Here is a 13065-nt window from a genome sequence, read left to right as displayed (position 1 = left end):
TTTTAACATGTTCCCAAATATATGCAATCACCCAACTATATATTGCAAACTTTAGCCCTATGCTGTAGCACCAGACGAGCCCCAAGGTGCCCCCCGCCCCGCAGGCCGCCTTAGGAACCACTATGAGCCTAGAGGGAAAGGCTGGATGCTGGGCAGACAGGAACCTCAGGGTAACGGGTGGGACGGGGATGGGCTCCCGGAAAGGCGGTGAAGACCGAGTCCCTCACTAAGGACGAGAGACAGGCAGGTAGGCTGCGGACAGACAAGGCTTTATTGGAGGTGATTGGGGCTGGAGCGGGAACCTCACTGGACAAGCTTCCTGGGACTCCGACGTGGCCAAGCAAAGGGGGGGGGAGGAGTGGCGAGCGCCGGGACTGGGGGAAGTTAGCGGACTGAGGCGGCCGGACGTTGGGGCACCGGGGCGGCGCGGCTGCGGGCGGCGCTCAGGCGCGGTGTGCGGGGGGCGGTGGCGGGGGCGGGCGGCGCTCAGGGGCGGTGTGCGGGGGGCGGTGGCGGGGGCGGGCGGCGCTCAGGGGCGGTGTGCGGGGGGCGGTGGCGGGGGCGGGCGGCGCTCAGGCGCGGTGTGCGGGGGGCGGTGGCGGGGGCGGGCGGCGCTCAGGCGCGGTGTGCGGGGGGCGGTGGCGGGGGCGGGCGGCGCTCAGGGGCGGTGTCCGGGGGGCCGCTGCGGGCGGCGCTCAGGCGCGGTGTCCGAGGGGCGGGGGCGGGCGGCGCTCAGGCGCGGGGTCCGGGGGGCGGGGGCGGGGCGGGCGGCGCTCAGGGGCGGGGTCCCGGGGGCGGGGCGGGCGGCGCTCAGGCGCGGGGTCCGGGGGGCGGGGGCGGGGGCGGGCGGCGCTCAGGGGCGGGGTCCGGGGGGCGGGGGCGGGCGGCGCTCAGGGGCGGGGTCCGGGGGGCGGGGGCGGGGCGGGCGGCGCTCAGGGGCGGGGTCCCGGGGGCGGGGCGGGCGGCGCTCAGGCGCGGGGTCCGGGGGGCGGGGGCGGGGGCGGGCGGCGCTCAGGGGCGGGGTCCGGGGGGCGGGGGCGGGCGGCGCTCAGGGGCGGGGTCCGGGGGGCGGGGGCGGGGGCGGGCGGCGCTCAGGGGCGGGGTCCGGGGGGCGGGGGCGGGGCGGGCGGCGCTCAGGGGCGGGGTCCGGGGGGCGGGGGCGGGGCGGGCGGCGCTCAGGGGCGGGGTCCCGGGGGCGGGGCGGGCGGCGCTCAGGCGCGGGGTCCGGGGGGCGGGGGCGGGGGCGGGGGCGGGCGGCGCTCAGGGGCGGTGTCCCGGGGGCGGCTGCGGGCGGCGCTCAGGCGCGGGGGGCGGGGGGCGGGGGCGGCTGCGGGCGGCGCTCAGGCGCGGGGTCCGGGGGGCGGGCGGCGCTCAGGGCGGTGTCCCGGGGGCGGGGAGCGGGGGCGGGCGGCGCTCAGGCGGGGTGTCCTGGGGGCGGGGGCGGGCGGCGCACGGTCCCGCGGGCGTGGGAGTCGCCCCCGAGCAGGGCCCCCGGGGCGCCCTGCATCCCCCGCGAGGCCGAAGCGCCCGACGTCCTCCGGCCGGGGCCGGAGCCCGGCTGCCCCAGGACGGGAGAGAGACCCCTGCAAGCAGCGGGGGCCCTGAGCGCTGGGGCGGGCGAAGCGACCCCCGAGCGAGGCGGGGAGGGGAGGGCTGGGGGCCGGGCTCACCTGCCGAGCGCCCGCCGCCCTCGCCCCGGGCGCCGGGCCCCGGTCCTTCCGGACAAGCGCGTGGACGGCCACCCGGGCGGCGGCCTGCGCGGCCGGGGAAGGCCCCGCCCCCTGGCCCCGGGGCTGCACCTGGGAAGCGCAGTCAGGGGGTCACTGCCGGTCGCGGGTCTGGGGTGCTGTCCGCCTTCCCAAAGGCACAGCGGAGGGGTCCCCCATGCCCACCCGTGCACGACCTACCCGCGAGGGTGCTGAGGGGTATTCCAACGATGCCCCGAGGAGCCTTTCCCCTCTCCCAGGACCTCCAGGGGGTGGAGACGGGAGCAGGGGGGCGGAGTTCTGCCTGGGGACATTCTTGGCTCCCCAGGGGGCATCTGTGGGGGTAGGAGGATGAGCCCTGGGGTTAGAAGTCCTGGGCCTGAGGGTTGGTGGGCCCACACCTAAGGGCCCGAGCCCGCTCAGATCACACACCGTGAGGGAGATCGTGGCCAGGGCTGTTCTGAGGCCTGTGTCCAAGATCCTGCGCAGGCCAGAGGGAGGGTAGCTGGGGGATGGCTCTGGGTGTGAGTGCACACGCCTGGGGCAGGGGGGCGCTGGGCTCTGCCCCTGATGGGACATCCCCCAGGTCTTTCTCTCTCAGAATGCGGTTGTTGTCCCCACGCTCCAGGATCATCTGTGGGAGGGAAGGGGTGCTCAGGGGGGCGAGCCTTGGGCGTGAGAGTATTGGGAGCAACTCTTAGGCAAGGGGACACCTGGAGGGGGCAGTGGATGGGAAATGATGCGGGTCGCAGTCTGCAGCACCTGATAGAGGCGGCTCCGGTACTCAGCGGCTGTGAGCTGGACTCCTTCGTGCACTGGGAGCTGCACATCCGCCTGTAGTGTCCACTCATGGGCCGGGCAGTGGAACCTGCAGGAGCCCATGAGGCAGGTGCAGGAGAAGTGAGGCAGGCTGCGGTGAAGCCAGCCTTTCCCACGGAGCTCAGCGCCTCCCACCCCTACCTCCGCACGTAGGGGTGCTGCAGTGCCTGGGCTGCGCTAAGCCGCTTGTCCGGGGCAAACACCAAAAGTCGGCTGAGGAGGTCCAGGGCCTCTGGAGGCGTGTCCACCGGCAGGAGGGTGTCCAGCGTCTGCTGTGGCCTGCTGGTACCAGTGAATTCTCTCCTTTCCAGGTCTGGGCTCCTCCGCACATCCACATCTGTGACCCAAGCTCAACCTTTTGCCTTGCCCCACTTAACTGTCTCTGGATCCCCTCAACTCATTCACCACCCTCTGGAAGGGTCACCAGATCTCTGCCTTGCTTTCCGGTCCCCTCCTGTCCACTGTCCTCCACCCACCCACTCAAAGCAGCTCCTGTGGGTTCCACCCTACCCTGAGCTGGGCCCACACTGGGGACCTCTTTTTAGTATGACCAACGATTGCTGGTTTGGGGTCTAGACTGGTAAGCAAGGATACAGGAAGAGTGCTGGAGTCGGGCTCCCAAGCACCTGCAACTCACCAGGTCCCCAGGTGGTGCAGAATTGAGGCACTGTAGCCTGAGCCAAGAGCCAGGAGGTCTGCAGGGTGGGTGGTAGAAGGTGGTGTGATCAGGAGGGGGTGGTCTGATGGAGCAGCTCAGGGAAGTCTGGGTCCAGCCATCCCTCTGGCCCCTGGAGTGACCTCCTCTCTCCAGGTCTGGGGCTGCCTGGCAGAGCTCAGACCTTGAATATCTGGACATGGGCATGCGCACCTGTGCCTGCCCTTGCACAACTTTACACCTTCACCATATGGCCATGCTCACACACCTCCATCCTTGCCCTTTCCACCCAAGAAAGTGGAGACTTGGGGAGAGAATGGGGTTCCCATGACCTGGTCCTTGCCTCTCTTGCCCCACCCCCCTCAGAGGAAGAAGGACACCCCGTATGCTCCACTATGCCCCCACTGCTGCTTTCTCCCACCTCTTCCCCCAACCTCCCCTCCCCAGCTCCCAGAACAGTGTGGGTTCTGCCCCTACCACCACTCAGAGGACTAGCACTCTTGTCCTGACCTGGCTAGAGCCTTCATGGGCACTGCTGGACCCTCGAGGACACATGAGGCCAGGCCCTACCTGCCTTGCAGACTGTCCAGGTGCTTCCTGAAACCCCCAGTAGCTCCTCCCTGTTGCCCAGCGTTTTCCAGTCTTCCTAAGGCTTCTGGACCCAGCCTGTCATCCTCCCCATTAGTCCTGGCCTGTTGGGCACTGTCTCCCCACAGCCTTGTGCTCTTGCCCAGTGGATCCCCGCACACACACACCCTCCTCAGATGGTGGTGGGATGGTCTGGAGGATCAGCTCCATCTGGTGGAATGTGGAAGTGCCAGGGAACAGGGGCCTTCCCCGCAGCATCTCTCCCAGGATGCAGCCGAGGCTCCACATGTCCACCCCAGGGGTGTACCTGGGGCAGAGGCAGGCTTGGAAAAGGGAAAATCAAGGCGGCTGGGAAGGGGTGGGTGAGGACACGTGTGGGGGCATAGGAAGGCCTAGGGGCCCTAGCTGGGCAAGAGGACATGGGGGGCCTGAAAGGGAAGGTGGCAACAGGATAGGAGGGTGTCACTGTTACCAGCTCGAGGACAGCAGCACCTCTGGAGCACGGTACCAGCGTGTGGCCACGTACTCTGTCAGGGCCTGGCCCTCAGGCCCCTCAGGGAAGCCACTGAGGGAGCGGGCGAGGCCAAAGTCACAGAGCTTCACCAGGCAGCTGGCATCCAGGAGAACGTTAGATGGCTGGGGAAGAGGAGGTGGGCTCAGGGCTGATGGGCCAGGACAGTGGGTGCACACGGAGCTGGGGGGCAGTGGAAAGAGGTTGGGCAGCACCTTCTGGTCCCGGTGGATGACGCGTCCTGAATGGATGAACATGGTGGCCCGCAGCAGCTGGTAGAAGATGTAGCGTTTGTGGATGTCCTTCAGCAGTGTGCCCTTGCAGATGACGGCATTCAGATCCGTGTCTAAGGGGCATGCAATTTAGTAAGGGGGTCTGGGTTAACCCCGGGGTCCTGGAGAGAGCAGGTAGGCCTGTCCTACTTTGAACCCTCACAGGTGCACCTCTGTCTGCCCACTGCCTGAAGTCCCCAGGTCCCACTGGCCATCCTCAGGGCCATGTCCTGGGCGTGTACACTTCCCAGTGGTCCCACAGGGCTCTTGGACCTGCTCACTGTCTTTGTTGGTACAGCAAGAAGTTTGTGGAATTATTTTTAGTACTTTATTTTGTGCCTTTGTTTTATAAAACGAGTAGAGAAAGGAAAGGGCTGCTGTGAAGAGTGAACAAAGCAGGAGCCTCGTGGGGATGGAGTCAAGGTAGTTAGTGTCAGGGTCGGCCAAGGACTGTTTGTCCTTGGGCACAGGGACACTGCCCAAGGTGAGGGTGCTGGCCACTGCAGGGACCTGAGCAGCAGAGAGACATACAGAGGGAGCCAGGTCACTGGGGGGGGGAGGGGGGTTGTCCAAAGCTAGGACAGAGGTGAAGCTGGGGGCTGATGAGGCCTTGCTCACCCATAGACTCAAACACCAGGTATATGTCCCTGTCATTCTCCGCCTGGATCACATCCAGTAGCCTAATGATGTTTGGATGGTCCCCAAATTCCTGAGGAGAGAGCCAGGATCTGTGTTCTGGGGTGGAGGGGCCAGGTTTCCCCCAGTTTGGGAAGAATGCACCTGGGGAAGTGGGCAGATGCCTTGGCCACTTACTTGGAGCAGCATGATTTCCCGGAACGTTCTCTGGAATGAGACAGAAACACAAGTGTGTGCAAAGCCAGAAGGACCCAGAGGGGCTGGTGTTCTTCACCCACACACCCACTGAACCATGGGTACTGTTTCTCAGAGCAGTGCCAGAAACACACTGTGATTGGGCTTCCAGGTACCAAAGCATCAGGGGTGAGCCCACAGCACTGCCCTCACCCCTTCCCACACTTCCTCCCTTGATTACCTGGGCATCTGTCTTATTCCTAAAGGCATCAAAGATTTTCTTGATGGCCACAACCTCGCCAGTCCTCCGATCCACGGCCTTCCACACAATTCCATAGGCCTGGAGAGGAGTGAGGTCAGCCTCCTGCCCCACCAGCCCCCTACCAGACTGCCCTGCAGACAAGGCTCCTCCTTCCTGCTCTGGCTGCAGGGAGGGATGGGAGTATGGTAAGGGCACTGCAGGCTGCCCAGGACCCCAGCACCTTTTGGAGCAGGGTGACAGCAAGAGGAGATGGAGGCCAGGGTGGGTTGGGGTCCAGGGCAGGACCCTTCTCCAAGCACCTTAACCCCTCACTCACATACTCTATCCAGCCTGTCAGCAAATCCTGCTGGTTCCTTCAGAATGCCTCAGAATCTGGCCATTTCTACCATCACTGCTGCCCCCACCTCAGCCTGAGCCTCCTGCATGTTTCACCTGGTTAGTGGAGACTGACATCTTGATTAATCTCCCTTGCTCCCCCTCATCCCCATCCTCAACAGGCAGGGTGAGCCTGCTCTCTGCATCACTAAAAACAGAAGCCAAGCCTGGCCAGCATGGCTCAGTGGTTGAGCAGCAACCTGTGATCCAGGAGATGGTGGTTTGGTTCCTGGTCAGGGCACATGCCTGGGTTTCGGCTCAGTCCCCAACAGGGGAGGGGGTGTGCAGGAAGCAGTCCATCAATGACTCTCATCATTGATGTTTCTCTCTCTCTCCCTCTCCCTTCCCCTCTGAAAAATCAATAAAGATATCTTTTTTAAAAAGTGGAAGCCAAAGTCCCCAAAGTCCCACCTCCGATCACTTATATCCAGTCTCAACAACTCTGCGGTTCGCCCCAAAGCCAAGCAGGTTCTGACCTCAGGGCCTTTGTACTTGCTGTGTGCACTGACTGAACCGCTTTTTCCCCCTCCCCATTAACACGCAGTCACGCACCCTCACGTGCACTCAGGCACAATTCCACATGCTCATTCACAATCACGGATATGCACGGGCTTCTGGCTCCCATTCCCTGCCTACCGCGTTGACCCTCTCCGCCCCCCCGCGACTGCAGCAGGTGCGCCTCGCCGCCCAGGGCGGAACGCGGCCTCAGGGAGACAGCCGCGGGCAGGAGGGGGGCGGCGCGCTGCGCCAGCACCGGGGCCGAGCCCCTGCCGCGGGTCCCGGGAGGAGGCCGCCCAGGCCGACTGCAGGAAACCGAGGCCCCGGCTCGGCGGCGAGCCCGCGGCCGCCCCGCAGCGAGAACCCGCCGGCGGCGGCCGACGCGGCCCGCGTGCCGCGCGGGGGCCTCACCCCCTTCCCGAGCCGCCGCCTCAGCACGTATCGCCGGGCCACGCGAGGGTCCACCTCGGCCGCGCACATGCCGGGGCGCGCGCGGCCCGCCGCCGAGCCGGTCGCCTTGGGAACCCCGGCGGCGCCTCCCGGGCGCCTGCGCCAGGCCGGGGGCGGGGCCGACGAGCCCAAGCCCCGCCCAACCCGGGGCCCGGCGGAGCCCCCCGCAGGCGCCCGGCGCGCGAGACGGTGCCCTTTCCGCCCTCTGCCCGGGGACCCGCCGCGGCCGCGGCCCCCGCTGTGCGGGCCGCGGGCGGGGCCTTCCTGCGGGCTCCGGGACGGCCGCGCGGGCGGGTGGCGCGTCGCTCGCAGGAGCCCGTCCATTGCGTTGCTGATGGGGGCAGAGGCCCACGCCATCCCCAGCGGTGCCAAATTATGTTCCCTGATCCCACAGAACTGAAATAAATAGCAAAGATATTTGGACACACCCCCCCCCCCCAAATTAGGAGATTAACCAGCTCACTTCTAAATAAACAGTGTGTCGAAGTGACGAGGGAAATTATGAATTGTTTTGAACTGAAAGATAATGAAAACGAGAACACCTGAGAGTGTGTGGGATGCAGCCAAAGCAACCTGAGAGGGAAATTTATAATTTTAAATGCTTATATTAGAAAAGTTTAAGTTTCCACCTTAAGAAAACAAAGAGAACAAAGAAAATTAAACCCAAAATAGGTACAGATAATGAAATAATAAAGATAAGAGTAGGGACCACTGAAATGGACAAGGAGAAAAACCAATGAAAAGCTGGTTCTTTGAATAAACGGAATAAAATGTAGCTGGACTGATTAAAATTAAATGAGAGACAGCACATTCCTATCAAACCTTTCAAACATTGAAAAGATAATGACCCTCGTTTATTAACAACCTCACACCAACATACCTGATAACTTAGATGAAATGGCAAATTCATTGAACGAGTGGGAGTATTTCCTAAATATAAATGTGAATTGAAACGCTACATGCCCATGAGGACAAAGGGCAGAGTAGAAGGCACATCGATGGAAGTGGAGGGAGGACTGATAACTGTCTGGACAGACTGAAGGGAATAAGAGCTGGACTCATGGAGGCTCCAAGGCCAGGAGTGGGGTTGTGATTGGAGCCCACCCCAGCCCCTTCTTTCTCCCCTTCCTCCATGAACCCCAAGCCAGAGGAGATCTTGACCCTGCCATTCTGCCACTGAGAATGTGGCCAATAAGCAATTATTCCAACATCAGTGAATTTCAGAAAGAAAAAAAAAAAAAATCTGCAGAGTGAACTTCATTACACTTATTAAATCAATTATCATGTCACAAATTTAGTGGATATTTGACTCATCCATTAGTTGTTTTTAAATCTGCTATTATGTGTTTTATCTCAGGGCTATTATTTATACCAAGTCCCACTTTCTCTTGTTCAAATATTCTTGCAGATATTAATCTTGTCAAAAAGGTTTTCTCACTTGTTAGTCAACAATAAATTTGATCATATGCGTGGTAATCTTTGCCTTTCTTTTGAGTGAGCCCATTATCAACTTGGGATATTTATTATGCATTAGATAAAAAGTACACCATGTACTTAATTTTCGGCTGAACCATGGGCAATATGGGGAGGCTTTGTCCAGGAGACCCAGAGTCAGGGGGGAGTGGGCAGTGGCAGGTCAAAACTCCTAGGAGGAAACAACCGGGTGGGAACCTCCAGCTCCAACCATCACCAGCCTCCTTGTAACTTAGGAGACCAGACTTACAGGGCTCCCATCTCCCAGACTGCATTCTTTCCCAGTCCACGTGCTTGGACCCTGTGCTCCCGTGTATCACAGTCCTTGTGTGGGGGCCCTACACCTTCCTTGCTCCTCAGTGTCAAAGTCTGAGTAGATATCACAGCTGTGTTTCCATCTATGTCACAGTTGTAGCCACTGTCCTTGTCTCATGCACAGCCTCCCACACCCTGCTGGGTGGACCTAGTGTGCTCCTCCAGCACCAAAGTTGTCCTCTGCTCTACCCTGCTTCCTGTATGGGCTATGGACTCTTCAGGCACCTGCCTGGGCCCCTCCTAGGAGGACTAGTTGGGGTTGCGTTTGTGGTCGTCTCTGAGATTATGCCTCCAGACAGAAATGAGGATGCCAGAGGAGGTGTGTCCTGCTGGGCCCCCCCTCATGGCCATCTCTCAGGGTCATCTCTGAGCCAGCCTGCGGAGGTGGTTGTGGGCATTGCCATAGGTGCCTGTGCAGGGGCTCTAGACTCTGGGCATTTTTCTGTTTGTCATCCTCTTTCTTCACAGAGGTAGGGGAGCCCCTGGGGAGGCTCCCCTGGACCTCAGGCTGCTCTGGACCACACCCCAAGTCCCACCCCTACTGGCCAGACCTTCAGTGAGAGTGAGGACTGGGGAGCCAAACCCATAGATCCTGTCCTCCAGCCAGTCCTCTCCAATCTGTGGCTCTGCTGACCCTGAGCAGACCAAAGCCAGGGTCACCACAGTGGCATCACCACAGAGCCCTGTCTGGCTCTCCTGTGTTCCATGCATGCAGCCCAGGGTCCCATTGGCTCCAGTCTGTTTTTGCTCCTGGGAAATGGGTGGGAAACGGCCGTTGCAGCATGGCCCTCACTGCACCATGTGTCTGGGGAGGGCAGATCGCTTCCTCCAGGGGCAACCGTGGCTGATGCACATCATGACCTGGATATGGGCTTCCCACCTGGGGCTGACCATGAGCCTGGTGTGAGTCTGGCACTGGTTCCAAGGTACCTGGCTATGGAGGGGAGGCCACTGAGGAAGGGTCCTTGCCTGAATGCATGACCAACAGCCAGTTCTGGTGGTGGTGGTGGTGCCGGAAAGGCAGGCCTGCAGGCAGCACACAATCTGGGATACAGGGAAGGAGACAGACTCAGATCCCACCCAGAGGACAGCCAGGCTCAGGTCTCCAGGGCTTGACGCCAGCCAGAGGACACGTTGGATATATAGGCTCTCCTGGACTTCACTCATGTTCCTCTCACTTTCCCCTTTGCCATGGTGACCGCCATCAGTGCCGTGCTTCTGATCAAGGTACAAGGCACTTGGGTGGGGTTGGGGCATCCATATTGATAATCCCCGAGGGTCCCTTCGTCTGACCACTACTCAGTAGCTGGCCACCCCTGTGGGTTCTCAGGCTCCTAAGGCTGAGCTTCAAGGAGAGAGTCTCTGGCATCACCTGAAACCACTCTAATACCACAGGTCCACTTGGCCTTGGCAGGTGTAAGGGTTGTGGGCACTGGTCATGTGCTGGCTTCAGGCTTCGGATTCAATAAAGGTGGCTGGCTCTGCCCCTTGTCTCAGGGCACAGGACAGGGATGGGGAGAGGATGTGGCCCAAGGTCCAAGTCACAACTCCAGTGCTCTCAGGAGTCCTTGGACAAGTCACTCTATGCATCAGTTTCTCCATCTGTGAAATGGGAGCAGAGGCTCTGGAAGTGCTCACCCCAGGGCCAGGCAAGCAGCCCAACCCCACTGGCTACTTCTGAGGAGGGACGCTCAGCCAAGTCTCATAAGCTGAGCAGGGAGGGCATCCAAGGTAGGGAGTGGGTCCTGGGGAAGGGTGGTGAGCTGAGTGGCCTGAGGGGTGTTGGGAGCAGCATCCCAGGAACAGGCAGAGGGAACCTTCTGCTGCAGCCTGGGAGTCCAGGGCCGACCCCAGCAGAGGGCGCTGTGGGGAGGGGACCTGACTGATATGGAGTGGGGGAGGGGCAACCTTGGCAGAAACTGAACAGACGGACGGTTCCAGCCTTTTCCTCCCCGGACCTTTCTAGCTCAGTGACCGGGCCAAGAGGTGAGTGACACCCCAGACCCTCCTCAGCCTCAGTCTGAGGGAGACAAAGTCTTGGTCCCTGGAAGAACAAAGATCACCACCTATTTCATGGGGGCAAGGGAGGAGGGGGGACCTCGAGGATGGGGAGTAACGTCACAGGTAACGCCTGGCTTTGCATCTGGACCCGCGGAGGTGAGTTCTGTCTCCCATGGGCAGCGGTGGGACCTGGTGGACACCAGAGACACCCTTTCCCCAACACACTGAGATAAGGCCCCCGGGGACCCGGGAAGGCGTCTCATCCGCCCTCTGGCAGGGCACCCTCCTCTTCCCCGAGAGGCGTTTCGCCTGGAATCACCCAGGTGCCCCGAAACCTGCGGCGCGGAGAAGTCCCCTTCTGCCCCTGATCTCCGCCGGTCAGAGGCGAAGCCCCGAACCCGGCAGCCAGGACTCGGGTGGCGGTTATAAGAGGAAGGCTCAGGCGGGAGAGACGGACTCGAAGTTGGGGGGCTGGCTGGGGAGGGGCCAACGCTGCGAGGGGCTGGGAGGGAGCGGAGCCGAGGTGGCGCGCGACTTGAGGGTGGTCGGGGCCAGGCCGGGGCTGCGGGTGGGGCCTGGGCCGGAACCGACCTCGGGGCGGCGGGGCCGCGGCGGGGCGGCGGGGCCGCGGCGGGGCGTGGTTTAGGTGCCGTCGGGCCGGACCCGGGCGGGCGGGGCGCGAGCGCAGCGTCCGCGCGGCTCCTCAAACTCTTCCACCCAGGTCGCGCAATTGGTAATTGCAGTCCCAGGAAGAAGAAAGTCTCGAGGAGGCGGGACAGAAGAGAACAAAACCTCACCAGACTTCTCCTGGAAGGAGGCGTTATGTAAGTCTTAAAGCTGGGACAAATCGCAGAGAAATTCAGGAGGCTGGGAGGACTTAAAAAACTCTGCCCATCGAGTCCCTCACCTAGCAACAGAAATTAAAAGGCCAAGTTTGACCCAGACACTCCCGTGACAGTTGAGTGCGGCGCAGGAGCCCGGGAGAGGCAGGGGCAGCGTTGCCTGGGAGGCACAGGGTCAGAGCGCGGAGGCCCAGACAGAGGGTGGGAATAGGCCTCCACCTCCCGCAGTCTCCGTTTCTAAATCTGTCCAGTGGGGACAGTGGCCCCAGGCAGACCCCGAGGGTAGAGGGTGTAGGGCGTAGGCGGCTGCCCCTGGGGGCAGAGACTCTGGTATGGAAATGCCAGGCCCTAGAGAGTGGCTAGAGGAAAACATCCCAAGTGGCCTCGGGAAAGCCCCCACTTGCAGGTTCAAGGATTTTTGTTTTGCCTTGATTCTACTCGGTCTGTTGTCAATTTTTCTATTAGTCAGGCACCAATATCATATTAAAAGCCCGTTTTTCAACAATAAAGATAAATTTTTGATAAATAAGTAAAAACCCGTATCATTTAAGGCCAACGTTCAGATGCTGTTTTAGGTTATGACGTTTCTTTAATATATATATTAAATATATATTAATCCTTACCTAAGGATATTTTTTCCATTGCTTTCCAGAGAGAATGGAAGGGGGAGAGAGAGGGAGGCATGGATGTGAGAGACACATCCATTGGTTGCCTCCCCCACGGTCTGGACCTGTCCGGGGATCCAGCCGGCAACCAAGGTACGTGTAACCGGAATCCAATCCGATACCCTTCAGTCCGAACTGACGCTCTAACCACTTAGCCAAACGGCTAGGGCTCTTTAATATTTTAATGTTAAAATAAACGGAGATTCTGCGTTGTCTTTAAAGTTTATGTCATTTTGATTTTATTTATAAAATACATTCTTTACAAGGAGGAAAATGCCTCAATTGTGTTCCTAATTTTAAGAAGTACCGCCACACCTAGCGCGCAGGTGAAGCTGTGTGAGTGAGTCGCCACGGCTCTGAAGTCAGCCTGCTAAATCAAGCCTGGCGCCTGGAGACCGGGGATACTCGGGCTGCTGCTTAGTCTGATTCTGAGGCAAGTCCAAGGTCGTCTTCCGGAAGCCACAGTCCTTCCCGCCGCGGGCTGGCCTCTGCAGGGCGGGGCCGTTGCCCAAGCAACCGGTGACAGCGGGGAAGTGCGGCTAAGTTCTGTCTCCGCGGAGACTGTATGGGCTGAACGCCAACTTGACTCAAGGGGGGGCGAACTCTGGCAAAGGGCCGAGGTCCCGAAGGAACCCACGAGTAAAGGCTGGCCACGGTGCCCTGGCCCCCGATTAATCCCATACGCCTGACTTTGCCTCCCCCCAACCTCGTCACTCCGAGTCACGTCCCACCGCTCTAGCGTAGGCAGGCTGGGGAGGGAAAAGGCTGAGGTGGAGGAGCGGGCTGGGGGCGGTGCCCTCACGCGTCCCGGTGCCCCAGGCCC

At 61.1% G+C, this 13065-nt stretch overlaps 1 protein-coding gene across 1 annotated transcript; it reads right to left on the bottom strand.

The window, feature by feature from the left end:
• Window positions 1-1414: 1414 nt before the first annotated feature.
• MAPK15 (mitogen-activated protein kinase 15) lies at window positions 1415-6991 on the bottom strand. Its single transcript, XM_087825201.1, has 14 exons — window positions 6908-6991; window positions 5603-5701; window positions 5365-5394; window positions 5170-5260; window positions 4495-4625; window positions 4241-4404; window positions 3936-4075; window positions 3163-3220; window positions 2667-2804; window positions 2469-2574; window positions 2139-2340; window positions 1908-2041; window positions 1662-1799; window positions 1415-1558 (listed from the first exon to the last, which is right to left on the bottom strand). Exons 1-14 carry the CDS (start codon window positions 6974-6976, stop codon window positions 1415-1417), a joined length of 1644 nt encoding a protein of 547 aa, XP_087681327.1. The 5' UTR covers window positions 6977-6991.
• Window positions 6992-13065: the final 6074 nt, after the last annotated feature.

This window comes from Miniopterus natalensis, chromosome 16 (assembly GCF_054644295.1).
Source record: "Miniopterus natalensis isolate mMinNat1 chromosome 16, mMinNat1.hap1, whole genome shotgun sequence".
NCBI classification, from domain to species: domain Eukaryota; kingdom Metazoa; phylum Chordata; class Mammalia; order Chiroptera; family Miniopteridae; genus Miniopterus; species Miniopterus natalensis.
The sequence above is the reverse complement of the archived record's forward strand: the minus strand, read 5'-3'. Positions and strand labels throughout refer to the sequence as shown.

Coding starts and splice junctions, on each gene's coding strand:
- MAPK15 (XM_087825201.1), bottom strand. CDS start 6,976: ATGTGCGCGGCCGAGGTGGACCCTCGCGTGGCCCGGCGATACGTGCTG. Junction 1,800..1,907: donor ACCCCTCAGCACCCTCGCGG/GTAGGTCGTGCA, acceptor TGCGCTTCCCAG/GTGCAGCCCCGGGGCCAGGG. Junction 1,559..1,661: donor GCGCTCGGCAGGTGAGCCCG/GCCCCCAGCCCT, acceptor GTCCTGGGGCAG/CCGGGCTCCGGCCCCGGCCG.